The 13,967-nt window shown below is 48.6% G+C and overlaps 1 protein-coding gene across 5 annotated transcripts in view; it reads left to right on the plus strand.

The window, feature by feature from the left end:
* The window catches only part of LOC117590860 (optomotor-blind protein), a 67,593-nt gene that overhangs the window by 23,975 nt on the left and 29,651 nt on the right, over positions 1–13,967 (plus strand). For 3 of the 5 annotated variants that reach the window (XM_034283870.1, XM_034283871.1, XM_034283869.1), the window contains exons 2-3: positions 2,699–2,812; positions 2,897–3,050. In XM_034283870.1, coding sequence (XP_034139761.1) covers positions 2,699–2,812; positions 2,897–3,050 — 268 coding nt within the window. Of the gene's footprint in view, positions 1–2,698; positions 2,813–2,896; positions 3,060–13,967 lie in introns of all 5 variants that reach the window. The other 2 variants (XM_034283868.1, XM_034283867.1) reach the window with 1 other exon arrangement.

Below are 13,967 nucleotides of genomic sequence, written 5' to 3' on the forward strand. Positions count from 1 at the left end.
CACACACACGGAGAGAGAAACACACTGGGCTTAATTAGGCTTAATTATGGGCTCATGGAATCCCATCCCTGCACTCTCCACTCTCCACTCTAAACCCCGTGGATTGAGTGGCAAGCATTGATGGTGCAAGGGAGGGGCAGGCTGCGGGTGTGTCCCTGCTTGATGGAGGGGAAATTGAATTAGCTGCAAGTCGCGTTCCCTCGTTTGTATCTCTCCATGTGTCTGTCTGTGTGTGTGTGTGTGTGTCTGTGTGTGTGTGTGTGTGTGTGTGTGTGTGGGACCACCAGAAGAAGCTGCAGAAAAACAAACATCGCTCTGGTCAAAAGGTGCAAGTTTTACACGTAACGATTTGCACGAACCTGAATCGAATCTCAGCACCCAACGAGCTCCAAAGAGAGCTCCTCAGCAGCAGCGGCAGCCCAAGTGGAAGCAGCAGCTGAAGATGGAGCTGATGATGCCGATGCTGATGCTGAACCTGAAGCCTGAGCAGGAGCAACGAGGCTCTCCTCCAGCACAAACGAGAGCAAATCGTTTTGTTGTCGAGCACCAGGCGGGGGGAGGATCGCACATCGCACATCGCACATTGCGCTCCCAGCCCCCCAAAAGCCACAGAGCCGAAGAGTCCAGAGCCCACAGAGCTGGAGATATTTTGTGCGCGTGTGGTGTGGCCCAAGCCCAGACCCAGGCCCAGGACTGGCTCTGTCTTTTGGCTCCATTTGGCTTCGTTTCGCTTGGGGCTATGGCGCGACTTTGGCGACTTGGCCTGGTCTGGCCCAAAACCCGGGAACCCGGCCATAACAAGCTGCCAACAACTGGCGCCAAGTGCTCAATAATGTTAACGAGCTATTCAGTTAAGACAACACACAAAAAAACAAAAGCAACAACAGCAACAGCAACACAAACACACGAAACACACGAAAAAAAACAAAAAAAAACAGAGCAAACGGGGGAAAGGCGTTTCGAAGCTTTAAATACCCTGGAAGAAAGGGGGACCTTCCCGCCTCCGCTGCGGCATGACACACACCAACTGGAATTTGAGTTGCTACTCGAAAAGATTCTTCGAAGTATTCCAAGCAGAACTATGAGTAGATTTCATATGTGGGATGTCTGCGATACTCAGTTGTGGATGTACCTAACGCGTGTGAGAGTATTTGCAGCAAATACAAAAAGCAAAAAAAGGAAAGAAAGAGAACCCAGGCAAGAGCCCTGGCTGGCAGACAGACGTGCCTTGCTTCCTTGGCAAATAAAAAATAATTTGCAGTCGAAAAGGGCAGACGAGAGGCAGGCCTCCAGTCCCCCCCAATCCCCCCAGAGTGTGAGGAAGAGAGGGGAATCGAAACTTATTCTCTAAATAGAAACATCCTCCGACTGGGCCCTCCCGTTCGATTTCGTTCGGTTCCTCGCCCGATCCTCGGCTCGAGCTCCAGTCAGACAGTCAGTCCGTCAGTCAAGTCGGACATCAGTCAGCAGCTTGTTAGCCGCTCTCGCCCAGACTCTGACTCTCCAGCTCTTCAGCTCTCCGGCTCTCTGGCTCGCCTTTGGTTTCTTTTTTTTTGTGTTTTGTTTTCTTTTGCTTCTTTTTATCAAAAATGCAGTCGCAGCTGATGATGATCTGTGAACATGAACAAGACGTTCGTTAAATTTGATTCATGAGGCGAAGACGAGCGAAGAAGGCAAAGGCGCTTGGACCTGAGCCATTGCCAGAGTCAGAGTCAGAGCCAGAGCCAGAGCCAGAGCCAGCGACTCAGACATGGATGTGGATGTGGATGTGGACATGTATCTGGACCTGGGGACGAGGCGCAGTCGCAGCGATTGAGTGATTGCTACTTAAAGTTATAATTTTCATATTTATATGTGTGTGTATTGAGGGTGCAGCAGCGGAGGCAGGGGGACTCCGACTCTGGGTACCTTTTTGGGTGGATGTGCCTGTTGGAAGGTCCACGACAACGACGGTTGAATGCCTGCCTGCCTGCCTGCCTGTGTGTTCCCTCCTTGGGCTGAGACCCATGTAATTTTCGAGTTTGCACATTGCCACCAACATGGCTAATCAACCTGGCCAAGACCAGAGCCCAGAGCGCTCTCTCTCTCCCTCTCTGTCGCTTTGACTTTGGCCAATTTGAATTCGAGGCAGAGGCTGAGGCTGAGGCTTAGGCTGAGGCAAGGGCAGAACCAGACCCACAGTCGAGTCGAAACAATTTGTGGCTTGGCGCCACTTGATAACCTGGCCCCGACTGGTCGACATTTTGGTTTGTTTGCTTTAGCCAGGGACAGGGACTTGGAGCCAAGCGGCGGACTGTCTTGGAGTCACTCCGAATCTGGCTTTGGCTTTGCCTTTGCCTTTGATAATGATGATGATGATGATGGTGATTGTGTGTGTGTGTTTGTGTGTGTGTGTTTGTGTGTGTGTGTGTGTGTGTGTGTGTGTTTAACGTACAGATAGGTGGGTTCCTGATCTTGCCCGGCGATGGGCCCCTGAGAACCAAACCAAAGCAAAACCAAAACCAAGCCAAACCCAACCGAAAGCATCAAACCGTTGCAGCATTTAGGCTTTATATGCCGCACTGATTAATGTTTTATTTGATTACCAGGCGCCCCACCGTACCACAACTCCGAATCCCCACCACAGCAAACCACACAAGTCCGAATCCGACTCCTAATCTAATCCCCCCACCCCAAATTTTGCTTCTACGTTTTGCAGACAAATGTTCCCGCAAATGAAATTTCGTGTTTCGGGACTGGATGCCAAGGCTAAATACATCTTGCTACTGGATATCGTTGCGGCGGACGATTATCGTTATAAATTTCATAATAGGTAAGTCTGCTAATCCGCGCCTCTGCCATCGGAATGTAATAATTTTGTCGGTCTTTCGTTTCCGTCTCTCAACCTCTGTTGCAGTCGCTGGATGGTGGCCGGCAAGGCGGATCCGGAGATGCCAAAGCGCATGTATATCCATCCAGATTCGCCCACAACGGGTGAGCAATGGATGCAGAAAGTTGTTTCCTTTCACAAATTAAAATTGACCAACAATATTAGTGATAAACATGGATTTGTAAGTACTGTACGTCTTCTTTGTTTACCGCATTAGTTATCTAAGATACAATTAATACAAATATCAAATAATCGCATTCAAGGGTACGAATTGTACACACCCAAACCCAACCAAACCCAGAACGATGCCAACTTTTCAGTTTTGATCATTTATTTATTTTATTTTTTTGTTCGTATCGAAATCTGTCGTTCTTTTCGCTCTTCACTGTTTTCAGAGTAGGTTCAAAGTGATTTTCACACGCTGACATCAATTGAGAATGTAAATGCTTCGGCAGGGATAATTAGTGAATTAGGAGTCATTGAAACTGAGATTCGGATGACAATTAGCATAGTTTTAGGAGTATTTAATCATTTTCGGAATCGACTAGGAGTAATATGTTTTTACAAATTGGAGATCTGGCATGTGCGTGAATTCTGAGTGTTTCGGAGTCGATTCGGAGTAAATTCGGAGTTATTTAAATACAGCTTTTGAGTACTCTGCTAACCCAGTAGATTCACAACACTCCTTTTCGTACAAAATTTGAAGTAATATACAAATGAAATTCGGAGTCAGAATAGATTTCAGATGTTGATGGGATCCCATGGATGATTATCCAAAGTCTGCCGCCTGTCTGTTACCATCTGCCCGATGCGGCGTGTCATTTCGGAGTTATTCAAAGGCACCTAACTGATCCGCTGATCCAATCGAGCAGCAAACATCAAAGCAAACTTTATCTACAATACGAAAATATATCTGCCAGTCCCTCGTTGCTGCGGCAACGGCCATGACAGTGTCTAAGGCGGCACCTAACACTCGGCAAGCAAGCGACTGGCTTTGAGCATCCTCATCCGCCTCTTCCTGCCACCGGTCGCTCGATTTGCAATCTGTCAGCGGTGGCCACTTGCCCATCTGGGCAGCACACCACCTCCCCACCCCTTGTTTTTTTTATCAACGTAAATTTGCATGGCATCCGCGATGCGACGTTGCTCGGAGTCCCAGTCGCAGTCGCAGTCGCATTCGCAGTCGCAGGCCGCAGTCCCGGGCGTGCACTTTGAAGTATTCTGCAGACAAGCGCCGCGCTTATCTAAAACTTCTCACACGCATGGTGGAGAGCAGTAGAAGGAGGAAGAGGAGGAGTAGCAGCACGACGACGACCGCCAAGCCAAGTCGTTGGATAAGCCCCTGGATAGGGGTTGTACTTCGTGGCGGGGAGGTGGGGGGGTGCACGGGGCTGGGCGCCAAGCAAATTGTCGGTGGACTTTCCATTTGATGGCCGCGCGCGCTTCCAAGGCCGCTTTTGACTTTGTAGTTGTGCCGACGCCGATCGCGTAAATTTCATCAACTGCTGGGCAAATTTTCATTTTTATTGATCAGACCCCGAGAGGGGTCCCCAGAGAGAGTCCAGGGGCCCTGGGTTGGTGCTGCGGCCCACCCGTTGTGACTCGTTTGCCTACGATGTGATGTTCATAATGATGATGATCATGCAAACTCGGGCATGATGATGGTGCAACGCTGGCGGGCGCCATGCAGCTTTTTGTTTTTGTCATATCTGTGCTCCGCCCTCTCTCTCTCTCTCTCTCTCTCTCACTCTCTCCCTGTCTCCCTGTCTCTCTGTCACTCTGTTTTGCATGCCAAGTCATAAATCGCACAGCGGACAAGGGCTCCTCCGATCGGCTGGTGGTTCTCTGTGCTCTCTGTTTCCCTGCAGTGTCCCTCTGGTGTGCGTGGGCCTCTGCTAAGTAGTCTGTGTTGGCCATTAATTTCGCTTAGTTCAAACGCCCAAAATGCCGACGCTGCGTGTGGTGCCGGTGCCGGTGCCGCTGCCGCTGCCTGTGCCTGTGCCTGTGTTGATCCCCGTACTCCTCGTACTTCCCTCGTTCTGCTGGCTTGCTAGCTGGCGGTCTGTTTGTGGGGGGGGGGCTCTGACTCTGCACAGCTGTGCCAGCTCTCAAAAGCGTTATAATCATATAATAACCATGTGACAGAGAACTACAGAATCAAAGTCTATAATTTAACACTTTTTGCGGTCAGTTGCGGGTCAGCTGGCTGGCGCTCGCTGGCTGCGTGTCAAAACAACAACAGAAAGTCGTCGATACCAGAGGGGGCCTCACCCACAAAACTCATAATTGTACTCGTATTTCGGATACCCTGTAAAAGAGGAAACAGTCAGGGCACCACAAATCTATTTAGATGTAACTACCGCCCCATTGTTGTGCTCTGTTAGGGTATTCCAGGCTTCGTTGCTGCCCACTGGGCTAGTATCTTGCCTCCAAAAGCGGTACGGAAACGGAAGCGGCTTTTCTCGTACATTGAAATGCACTTAGTGCGGCAAAAAACGTGAGCGCGTTTTTAAACGCCCTCTTTTTTTGTAGCCCTCGTTCGCGCCTCCCTCCTCCCTCCACCCCTCTCTATGTCGTTCTCTCCCTTTCGCTCTGCTTGAGTGTGCGTGTTAGTCGGCCATGTTGCGGGACAAAAAGCAACCCCCTAATGCGGTTTAATGATGAACCAGACCAGCGCCGCACAAAAGGGGGTTGGCTCGTCCTGCTGCCCGAGAAACGACAAACGACAAACGACAGAAAAGGCAGAGGCCACAGAGAGCGGCATAGGTGTTGCCCAATGCGTTTAATTGTTGCAACTGAAATTCGGGGACACTTTTTGCCAATTAGCTGTATGGGACAGAGACCCAGTCCCACAAAGTCCATCGGAGAGAGGGAGGTGGGTGGTGCGTGGTGGGAGGTGGGAGGTGGGAGAGTGGCTGAAGGGTAGGGCCAGTGGCTGCTTAGTGAGGCAGAATGTGCTCTGCTCTTCTTTTTGTGGCGTTGAGGAGGGGAGAATCTGTCCCGTCTGCTGCCATTAGTTTCATCATAGTTCAAAGCATAGTTGGCCATCTTCTGTGACCATTGAGGCATGCCCCAAGTGGTCTCGAGCAGCATCCCAGAATCAGACGAGGCGAAAAAAATATCCGAAATTCGGGTTGACAAAATAAAGTGAAGTGGAGTTCAGTTCAGTTCAGTTCAGTTCCCGTTTCCGGACTCGAGACTCTGAACTGTGTGGACCCCTCCTCCTCCCTACCCTTTCCGAACTCAAATCAAATTAATTGAAGCACATGTCTCTCTCTCTCTCTCTCTCTCTCTCTCTCTCTGTGTCTTTATATATCTGTCTGTGTGTGTGTCCTGTTGGCAAGCCTTTTCGGGCTCGTCCTCTTAACCTTTCTCCTGCTCATCCTCCATCTCATCCTTTGAGACATTGTCATCCTGCCCTGGATGGGTTCTGGCTCGTTCTCTGGTGGGTTTCTTGAAACAATTCGCTTAGAAAATCAAAGGCGGCCCGCTCTCCTTTCTGTTGCACGTGTGTCCGTCCGTCTGCCTGTCCGTCCATGTGGGTTATGGGATATGGCCAATTTGGCTGCGATAGTCTCTAGTCTCTTGTCTTTGGTATGTGTCCTGTCCTGTCCTACAGGTAGATTTTTGTTCCCCTTTTGGTCCTAGGTGTTGCTTAAAATACCATTTGAAAGGCTCTTTTGAAGTTGACAGCGCCATGTCCTTCCTGCCTAACCCCCACCAGACCCGTAGTCTTGGCTCGTGTGTGTGAGTGGGTTTAAAATTAAAGACAGAATTCACTCTCAAGCTACCAATTGGGTAAATCTTTATGCAGCGACTTCTCCCTCTCTCTCTCTCTCTCTGGCACTTATTTGAATTAAGTTTTTTTTTGGCACACAGAAAAGTGCATTAGAAAAGGAGTCCATCGCTGGTGTTGGTGCTGCGGCAACCCTTACAGGAAGCGCCTCCAACCCCTAAGCCATTAATGAGGATGCTTGCTCTTCCTATGGGCGATATCCCTGCTTGATGATGATGTTGCAACCACAAATGCCGTCTGGTAGCGCGACGTTCCCCGTTCCCCGTTCCCCATCACCGTTCACCGTTCACCGTTCGCCTTTTGTGCCTATAAATGTCTGATTTCTTATCTAATGCCTAATGCCATCAATTGCGGCGCTGCGGCGCTCGCTATCTCCCGCCCATATCATGAGGCACGCACTCAGACCCCTGGTCCCGGTCTTATACCCATACCCATACCCATACCCAAACCCAGACCCAGACATACATCATGCCATCAACAGCGAACCGTTGCCAGAGATCCCAGAGAGAGAGAAAGAGAGAGTGAGGTAGATGGTAGATGGTAGCTGGGAGATGGAGGAGTGCAAAGGGTATCAATGGCTGCGACGGCTGACTGGCTGGCTATCAGTTGCGATCAACTTTCCGTTGGATAGATTAGGCCTTCTGCTGCTGTCGCTGCTGCTGTTGCTACTTTCCGAGTTCCGAGTGAAAGGAGCCACCTATAGATCGAATGGAAACCGCAAGCGGGAAAGCGGGGAAGGAGGAAAACAGTTTTCGCAACAGCTGTGGCATCAACAGCTCTACTCTCCTCTCTCTACCCCTTTCTGGCGTCGCATCGTGGATCGTGGATCGGGGATCGGGGATCGCTCTCTCTCTCTCTCTCTCTGTTGCTGGCTGTGGAAGTGGAACTCTTGTCTGGTACTCAATTTCAGATGCTTTACGCAGACACAGAGCCCAGACCCATCAATCATTCCCACTGATGGAAGCCACACGCAATTTGCTCGAGGGCGTAACTCAGAATGTAGAATGTAGAATGGGAAATGAAGCATGGTGGGGATGGGGATGGGGATGAGGCAACGGGGAGCATAAATGGCGACTTGGGCAGGAGTGGGGAGTGGGGAGTGGGAATAAATCTGACATTGGAAAAACATTTTCCATGGTTTTCAACCGATCTAAAAGTGAATCTTTCTTGGTGATTCTTTATCCCCTGATGAGGAGCAGCCAAGGAGCCAAGTTTGAGTAATATTTAAGAGCAGTTTTTTGGGAAAACAAAACGTATCCAAGGGGTGGTCTTCCATTTGCCCCACCGACCTGGACAAGTGTTGAACTCAATTGCCGACAGTCCGTTACAAGCATATAAAGCCAAAAGCCAAGAGCCAAAATTCTATAAAGCCAACCTTCCCCCCCCCCCCCCCCCCAGGAAGACACCTAATCTGGGGTTGGGGCCCTCGGAGGATATTAGCATATTACTCCTTGGATTTGTTCGGACTTCGTTTTGAGAGTTCTGAGAGAGGGCCTAACGTGACCAGCGGCACTTACCCAAAAAACCAAAAACCCTTCTTCTTCCCATGTTGGTGTGGTTTTTATACCCGGTACTCGAAGAGCAAATAGGGTATATTGTATTTGTGGGGAATAACGGTTGCATGTAACGCACAGAAGAAAACGTTTCCGACCCCATAAAGTACATATATTCTTGATCAGCATCAATAGCCGAGTCGATTAAGCCATTTCTGTCTGTCCGTCTATCCGTCTGTCCGTCTTGTTTGTCGGCTAGTTCTCAGAGACTATAAGAGCTAGAGCCACAAAATGTTGGCTCCGGACTGCTGTATGCTCACACTGAAACCAGTGTATTTAAAAACCATTCCGTAGGGAATGACCATATCTATCAGATCACCAAATTGGGATCCGATTGGATCCTTATTATGGCCACAATGAAACAATTAATTTGCAGTGGCTAAACCCACCCTGTCCCGCAGCTTTTGTTGTTCTTTTCACATTCTCTCATTCACACTCTGCCTCTGACACATCTCTGCCTCTGCCGCGTCTCTGCCCTGACTCTGCAGTGTGTGGCTCTAGGGGAGGGTGGCGAGCTAAAGGAGCGTGTTGGTGTGAGTAGTGTTGTAGATGTAGATGACAGATGAAGAAAAATTGTAAAATTTGACAAATAACCTGCTAAGGTGCAGATGTAGTACTGAGTGCAGGGTATAAGAGTTGTGACGCGTAAGAAGCATCTCACACGTCCCTCCTCGTTCCTGCTTTTTTCCTGTGTGTTTCCTGCTTCCTGCTTTGTTTGTATTTTGTCAACCCGCTTAGGAGCTTACAAATTTTGGTGGAACATTTAGTTTTGGGCTTTCGCCTGACGCCTGACGCTTGATTCTGTGCCGGGGCAGGAGGAGGAGTAGGAGTAGAAGGAGGAGGTCAGTAGGTGGTTTTGGTGGGGCGTTGAAACTAATTAACATATTTAATGTTTTTGGCACGTTTGTTTCAGCCGGCACTCGGGCCCAGCCCACAGAGAACTGGCCAGAACCATGAACTGGCTTTGAGCAGGGCCTGGCGCCAGGCCTAGTTAAAATCTAATAAAAACCCGAGCATGCCTCATAAATTTCCAGTGTGGAAAAGCAGCCCCTGCCACAGAGGGGGTTGTTTGAGCGCCTAATGGCGAACGCGCTTTTATGTTAAATTAAACCCAAGATCCGTCCCATGTCCTGCGTCCTGCGTCCTGCGTCCTCGTTCTCGACTCCACCTTTAGCGCTGCTCGGGTGGTTGTACGTGAAGCGACGTTGACGTTGACGAGGTGGCAAGTACGTTGTCGCTGAGGTGCGACAAAATATCGCAAATGAAAATTCCATTTTGTGTTTTGGAATTTTTTAATATTCAAATGAAGTCTCGAGACCAAATAACAAACGGAAAACAACAGAAGCAAACACAGAAATGAAAATAAAGAAGAAATAAAGAAAGGAGAACAGCCAGAACGGAGAGGGAGAAGAGGGAAATTTGCATGGCAGCAGTCTAAGGACTTTTCCGGGTCTACATTTCAGCTGGCATTCCGCAGCAATGCTTGGGGGAAGTCTAGAACTGAGGCAGGGACCCAGGACCCAGCACTTAAAGTCCTTAAGGAGAGAGCGATTGAGAGAGAGAGAAACTCTCCTTAAAGGCTCAGTTTCAATGAAGATATTCGCAGTTGAAAGTAGCTTCAAAATGCTCAAAGGATTTCCCTCTACCTTCCTGCCTGCGTCTCTCATTAGCAGCCGGGCAACAAAGCAGCGAAAGTCAGGCCTCGGGATCTCAATGGCAGATAATCCCCTTGATGATTAGTTGCTGCCGCGCCTCCGTTCATCCACAGATAACAGACAACAGACTAGAGATGGGATCGGATGGGAACGAACCGCAGCAACAAGATCATCCGCCTGCGAATGAGGTCCTGTCTAATGTTCTTAAATGCGCTTGACTCGCTCTTCACTAAGGATCAGCGATAGAGTAAATCTGCCATCTCCCATCTCCCATCTCCCTGCCAAGCTGACTCCTAAGACTCCTCAAAAAAAGACGCATCCACTCGGCTATCGGACAACATAATTAACTAGATCCACACCCACTTCGTTCACATCCATTGCCCTAATCCTTTTGTGCGGTTTTGTCATCGCTTCCTTCCTTCGCCTTCCTCTTCGTCTTCGTCTTAGTCCTTTTGTTTTCCATTTTCCATTTTTATTTGGGGCTCTGACTGCGTACCGCGTGGGGCATCTCCTGTGGTGCAGCAACCGCAGAGAGCAATCTCTTAGGGATCTATGCGGCTGTCTCGCTGTGTCCCATCTTCCCTGTGTCTCTCATGTCCAAACAAATGCTTACAAATTAAGGACGAACGACGACAGCTGAAGACAAATTTATGATGATGCGCGGTGCGCGGTGCGAGATGCGAGTGGTTGGGCACAATGCCGCGGCACACATGCTGCGTGTCCTGTGTGTCCCCAGTACCCAGTCTCCAGTCCCAGTGCCGCACTGCGTGTGGAGCGATTAAGCGTCTTTCATCTCGATTCCTTGGTTGCCAGGATATACACAGCAACAACAACAGCAGCAAATCCCAAAATCCAAGTGAGCAGCGCCAGCTGCTGTTGCTGCCATGCCCTGCCCTGCCCTGCCCCCACAGTAAAAGCAAAAGCAAAAGAAAATCCCATTGTTTGGTCCACATTGTTGCCAAAAAGGAGATCAGCCAGAAGTGGGTCATCCAAGCAGGCAGGAGACTCTCTCTCTCTCTGCTCTTCCCTGGGCTTCCGAGTGGAGTCTGTGCTCTGGGGGGAGCAGATTAGCCAGCAACAACTGATGGCTGCAGAGTTTCCAAGTTGCCATTAGGCCAAGGCAAACACCGACAGGCTTGACTTGGATTTCCACAGAGCACGGGGCGGTGGGTTGGTGGCTGTGCAGGGTGGTTGTAACGGAAGTACAATAAATATTTGCCCATCAAATAGATTTCTAAAACGCGACTATCTAGACACTCCACCTCCAGACTCTCTCTCTCTCTCTCTCTCTCTCTCTCTCTCTCTCTCGGGGTATTATGATTCTAAGTGATTATGATTCTCTGTTGAGAGGTTTCCCTGCTGCACACATGCCACTGGAGTGCAGGGCCTCTTGCCTCTTTCCGTTTGTGCCTTTTGTTTGCCTCGGCCCAAGCGCCACTTGTCTTCGCTCGTATCGGACTCTCTCTCTCTCTCTCTCTCTCTCGGTGGTCCCTCTGTATGTCGGTCTGTCTGTCTGTCTGTCTATTCCTCTGATGTCTCCTCTGTCTTATCTGCCTGCTGGCCGACTGCTGCCTAAGTCTTAGGTGACAGTTAAACACCTCAAATATGCTACCACATTTTGTGCATTTTCCATTCGGTATTCAAGTGTTTGCCTCCATCGGTTTGAATCTCTCGCAGCTCGCAGCTCGCATCTTAATCTCAGGTGTCTCTCTCTCGTTTCAGCTTTGTGTTTGTGTTTGTCTTTGTTTATATTTGAATTTAAGATATTTGTTCATTCGCAAAGATGTTTGACTTGTCTGCAACAGCAGCAGCATCCCGCTTGAGTCGCTTGAGCCGCTTGCAACACTCGACACTGAGGCAAACGGAAGTGGCCTGCCACGATGTGGCGCCTGCCACTTATCTCGTGTGTCACTTGCTTTGCTCTACACAAGATTTGGGGCAGGCAGCTTTCGTACAAACATCCAAATCAGAATACATTGTTTTGTTTTGTAAGTGGAGAATATTTTGGAATCGTTTCCTTTACTATTAGAAACTTCTGTAGAATTTTCTGTAGATTCTTTCACTTTTATTGATATTTATTCTGTTAAGATCTATCATCTATTTCGAGGACTTTTTGTATGGTTCTTCGACTTGCAGCTTTGGGTTCATCTTCTCCCAAAGATCCCTGGCTATATCCTTGGCAATATCTTTTCCCTTCGGTTCCTTTTATTTCCCCTTTCCGTTTCCATTTCCATTTCCTATCACCATTCTGTTTTTGACTGCTTTGATCTCTTATCTAATGTGGATTCTGCTTCTCTCTGGATTCTCTCTTCTCTATTCTCTTGCCTCCTTGTGCTATCTCTTCTGTATACAGATAGATGCGATCATATGTACATCTGTTCTTTTGTATACCCGGTACTCGAAGAGTAAATAGGGTATATTATATTTGTGCACACAGTGAATGTATGTAACGCACAGAAGGAAACTTTTCCGACCCCATAAAGTATATATATTCTTGATCAGCATTAATAGCCGAGTCGATAGAACCATGTCTGTCTGTCCGTCCGTCTGTCCGTCCTGATGAGCGCCTAGTACTCAGAGACCATAAGAGCTAGAGCCACCAAATTTTGCATCTACATATACTTCTGTGTGCTCACACTGTTACAAGTGTATTTCAAAAATGAGCCAAGCCCCCTTCCGCCCCGCAAAAGGGCGAAAACCTCCCAAACCTACAATTTTGAAGATAAAATAAAACCAAAAACGCCCTTCCGTAAGGAATGACCATATCTATCAGATCACCAAATTCGATTGGATCATTATTATAGCCATAATGAAGAAGGGCATAAAGTTGTGACGCGTAAGAAGCGTCTCACACGTCCCTTCTCGTTTTGTGTTGTCTTTGGCGCCACTCTCCAGCACGTTGCACAAATCTCCCCATGTTGATCTTTACTTAGTCTCCGCTCCAAAGTTTGCCCAGACAGGGGACAGCTTTGGCCTTTAGTCTCTAGTCTCTAGTCTCTGCTCTCTGCTCTCTTCTCCATCTCTTGCTTTATCTCTTTCACTCTGTATCTTTTGCTTTCTATTTCCCTCTGGGGGCGCTTATCTCTGGGGCTTTGTCTTTTGCTTATTTGTCTGTGTCGTTGGCTTTGCTTTTGCCATTGCCTTTCGTGGGGGCCGGGGTTTTTGGCTTCTGGGCAAATAGCCAGAGTGAAAGTCATTAACCAGATGTCACCTGTTGTCTGCCCCTTCATGGCGTGCTCCTCCACCATGCCACCATGCCACAATGCCACCATGCCACGTTCCAATGCAGTTTGACACTTTTATGGATCTCGTGGATTGGATACAGTGAATGCTTTTCGTTTCGTTTTGATTCAATTACAAGCCGATTGTATGGCAACAATTATGGCCACAACTTTAGCTGGCAAACAACAAAAACAACCATGAGAACACAGTGCTCGGGGGACATGGAGCATGGGGCAAGGGGCACACTCTACATGGTGGCACACGCAAATTCTGTGCTGTCTCTCATTAACGGCTGCCTTTGTCATAGATTGATAGTTGCTGGGTGGGTAATAGGTGCATGGAAAGGGATGGGGAAGGGGGATGTTTGTGGTACACGATTCTTGCGTGTTGACAACAAAGTTGTCTCTGTCAAAGCGTCAATCAGTGGGAAAATCTATTTCTATTCTATTTTAATTTATACTTCCATTTCAACGTCTCGTTTGCTTTTTCCTGCTGGGCATAAATTCAGTTAATATTTGCATAAGAGAGACAGAGAGAGAGAGAGAGAGAGAGAGAGAGAGGGGAAGCAGAAGCAGAAGCAGAGAGACAGATACATAAATGACTGAGGGTGAGGGAGAGTGCAACTATTAGTGCGATAAATAATTGAATTAATCGATTTCCATGTCCATGTCGCTGGTAAATGGAGCAGAGCAGAGCAGAGCGGAGCGGAGTGGCGATCCGTATTCTGTACAATAATTTCTACACTCATCAATAACAATGCCCCGGCAGCAATTAGTCGTTCAGTCCGAGAGTTCCCATTCCTCGATCCGTGCCCTGTCCTGCCTGCCCTACCTACCTACCTGCTGCTCCGTGTCTCTGAAAAATAGATGAAT

The sequence above is a fragment of the Drosophila guanche genome, unplaced genomic scaffold, assembly GCF_900245975.1.
Source record: "Drosophila guanche unplaced genomic scaffold, DGUA_6, whole genome shotgun sequence".
NCBI lineage: Eukaryota > Metazoa > Arthropoda > Insecta > Diptera > Drosophilidae > Drosophila > Drosophila guanche.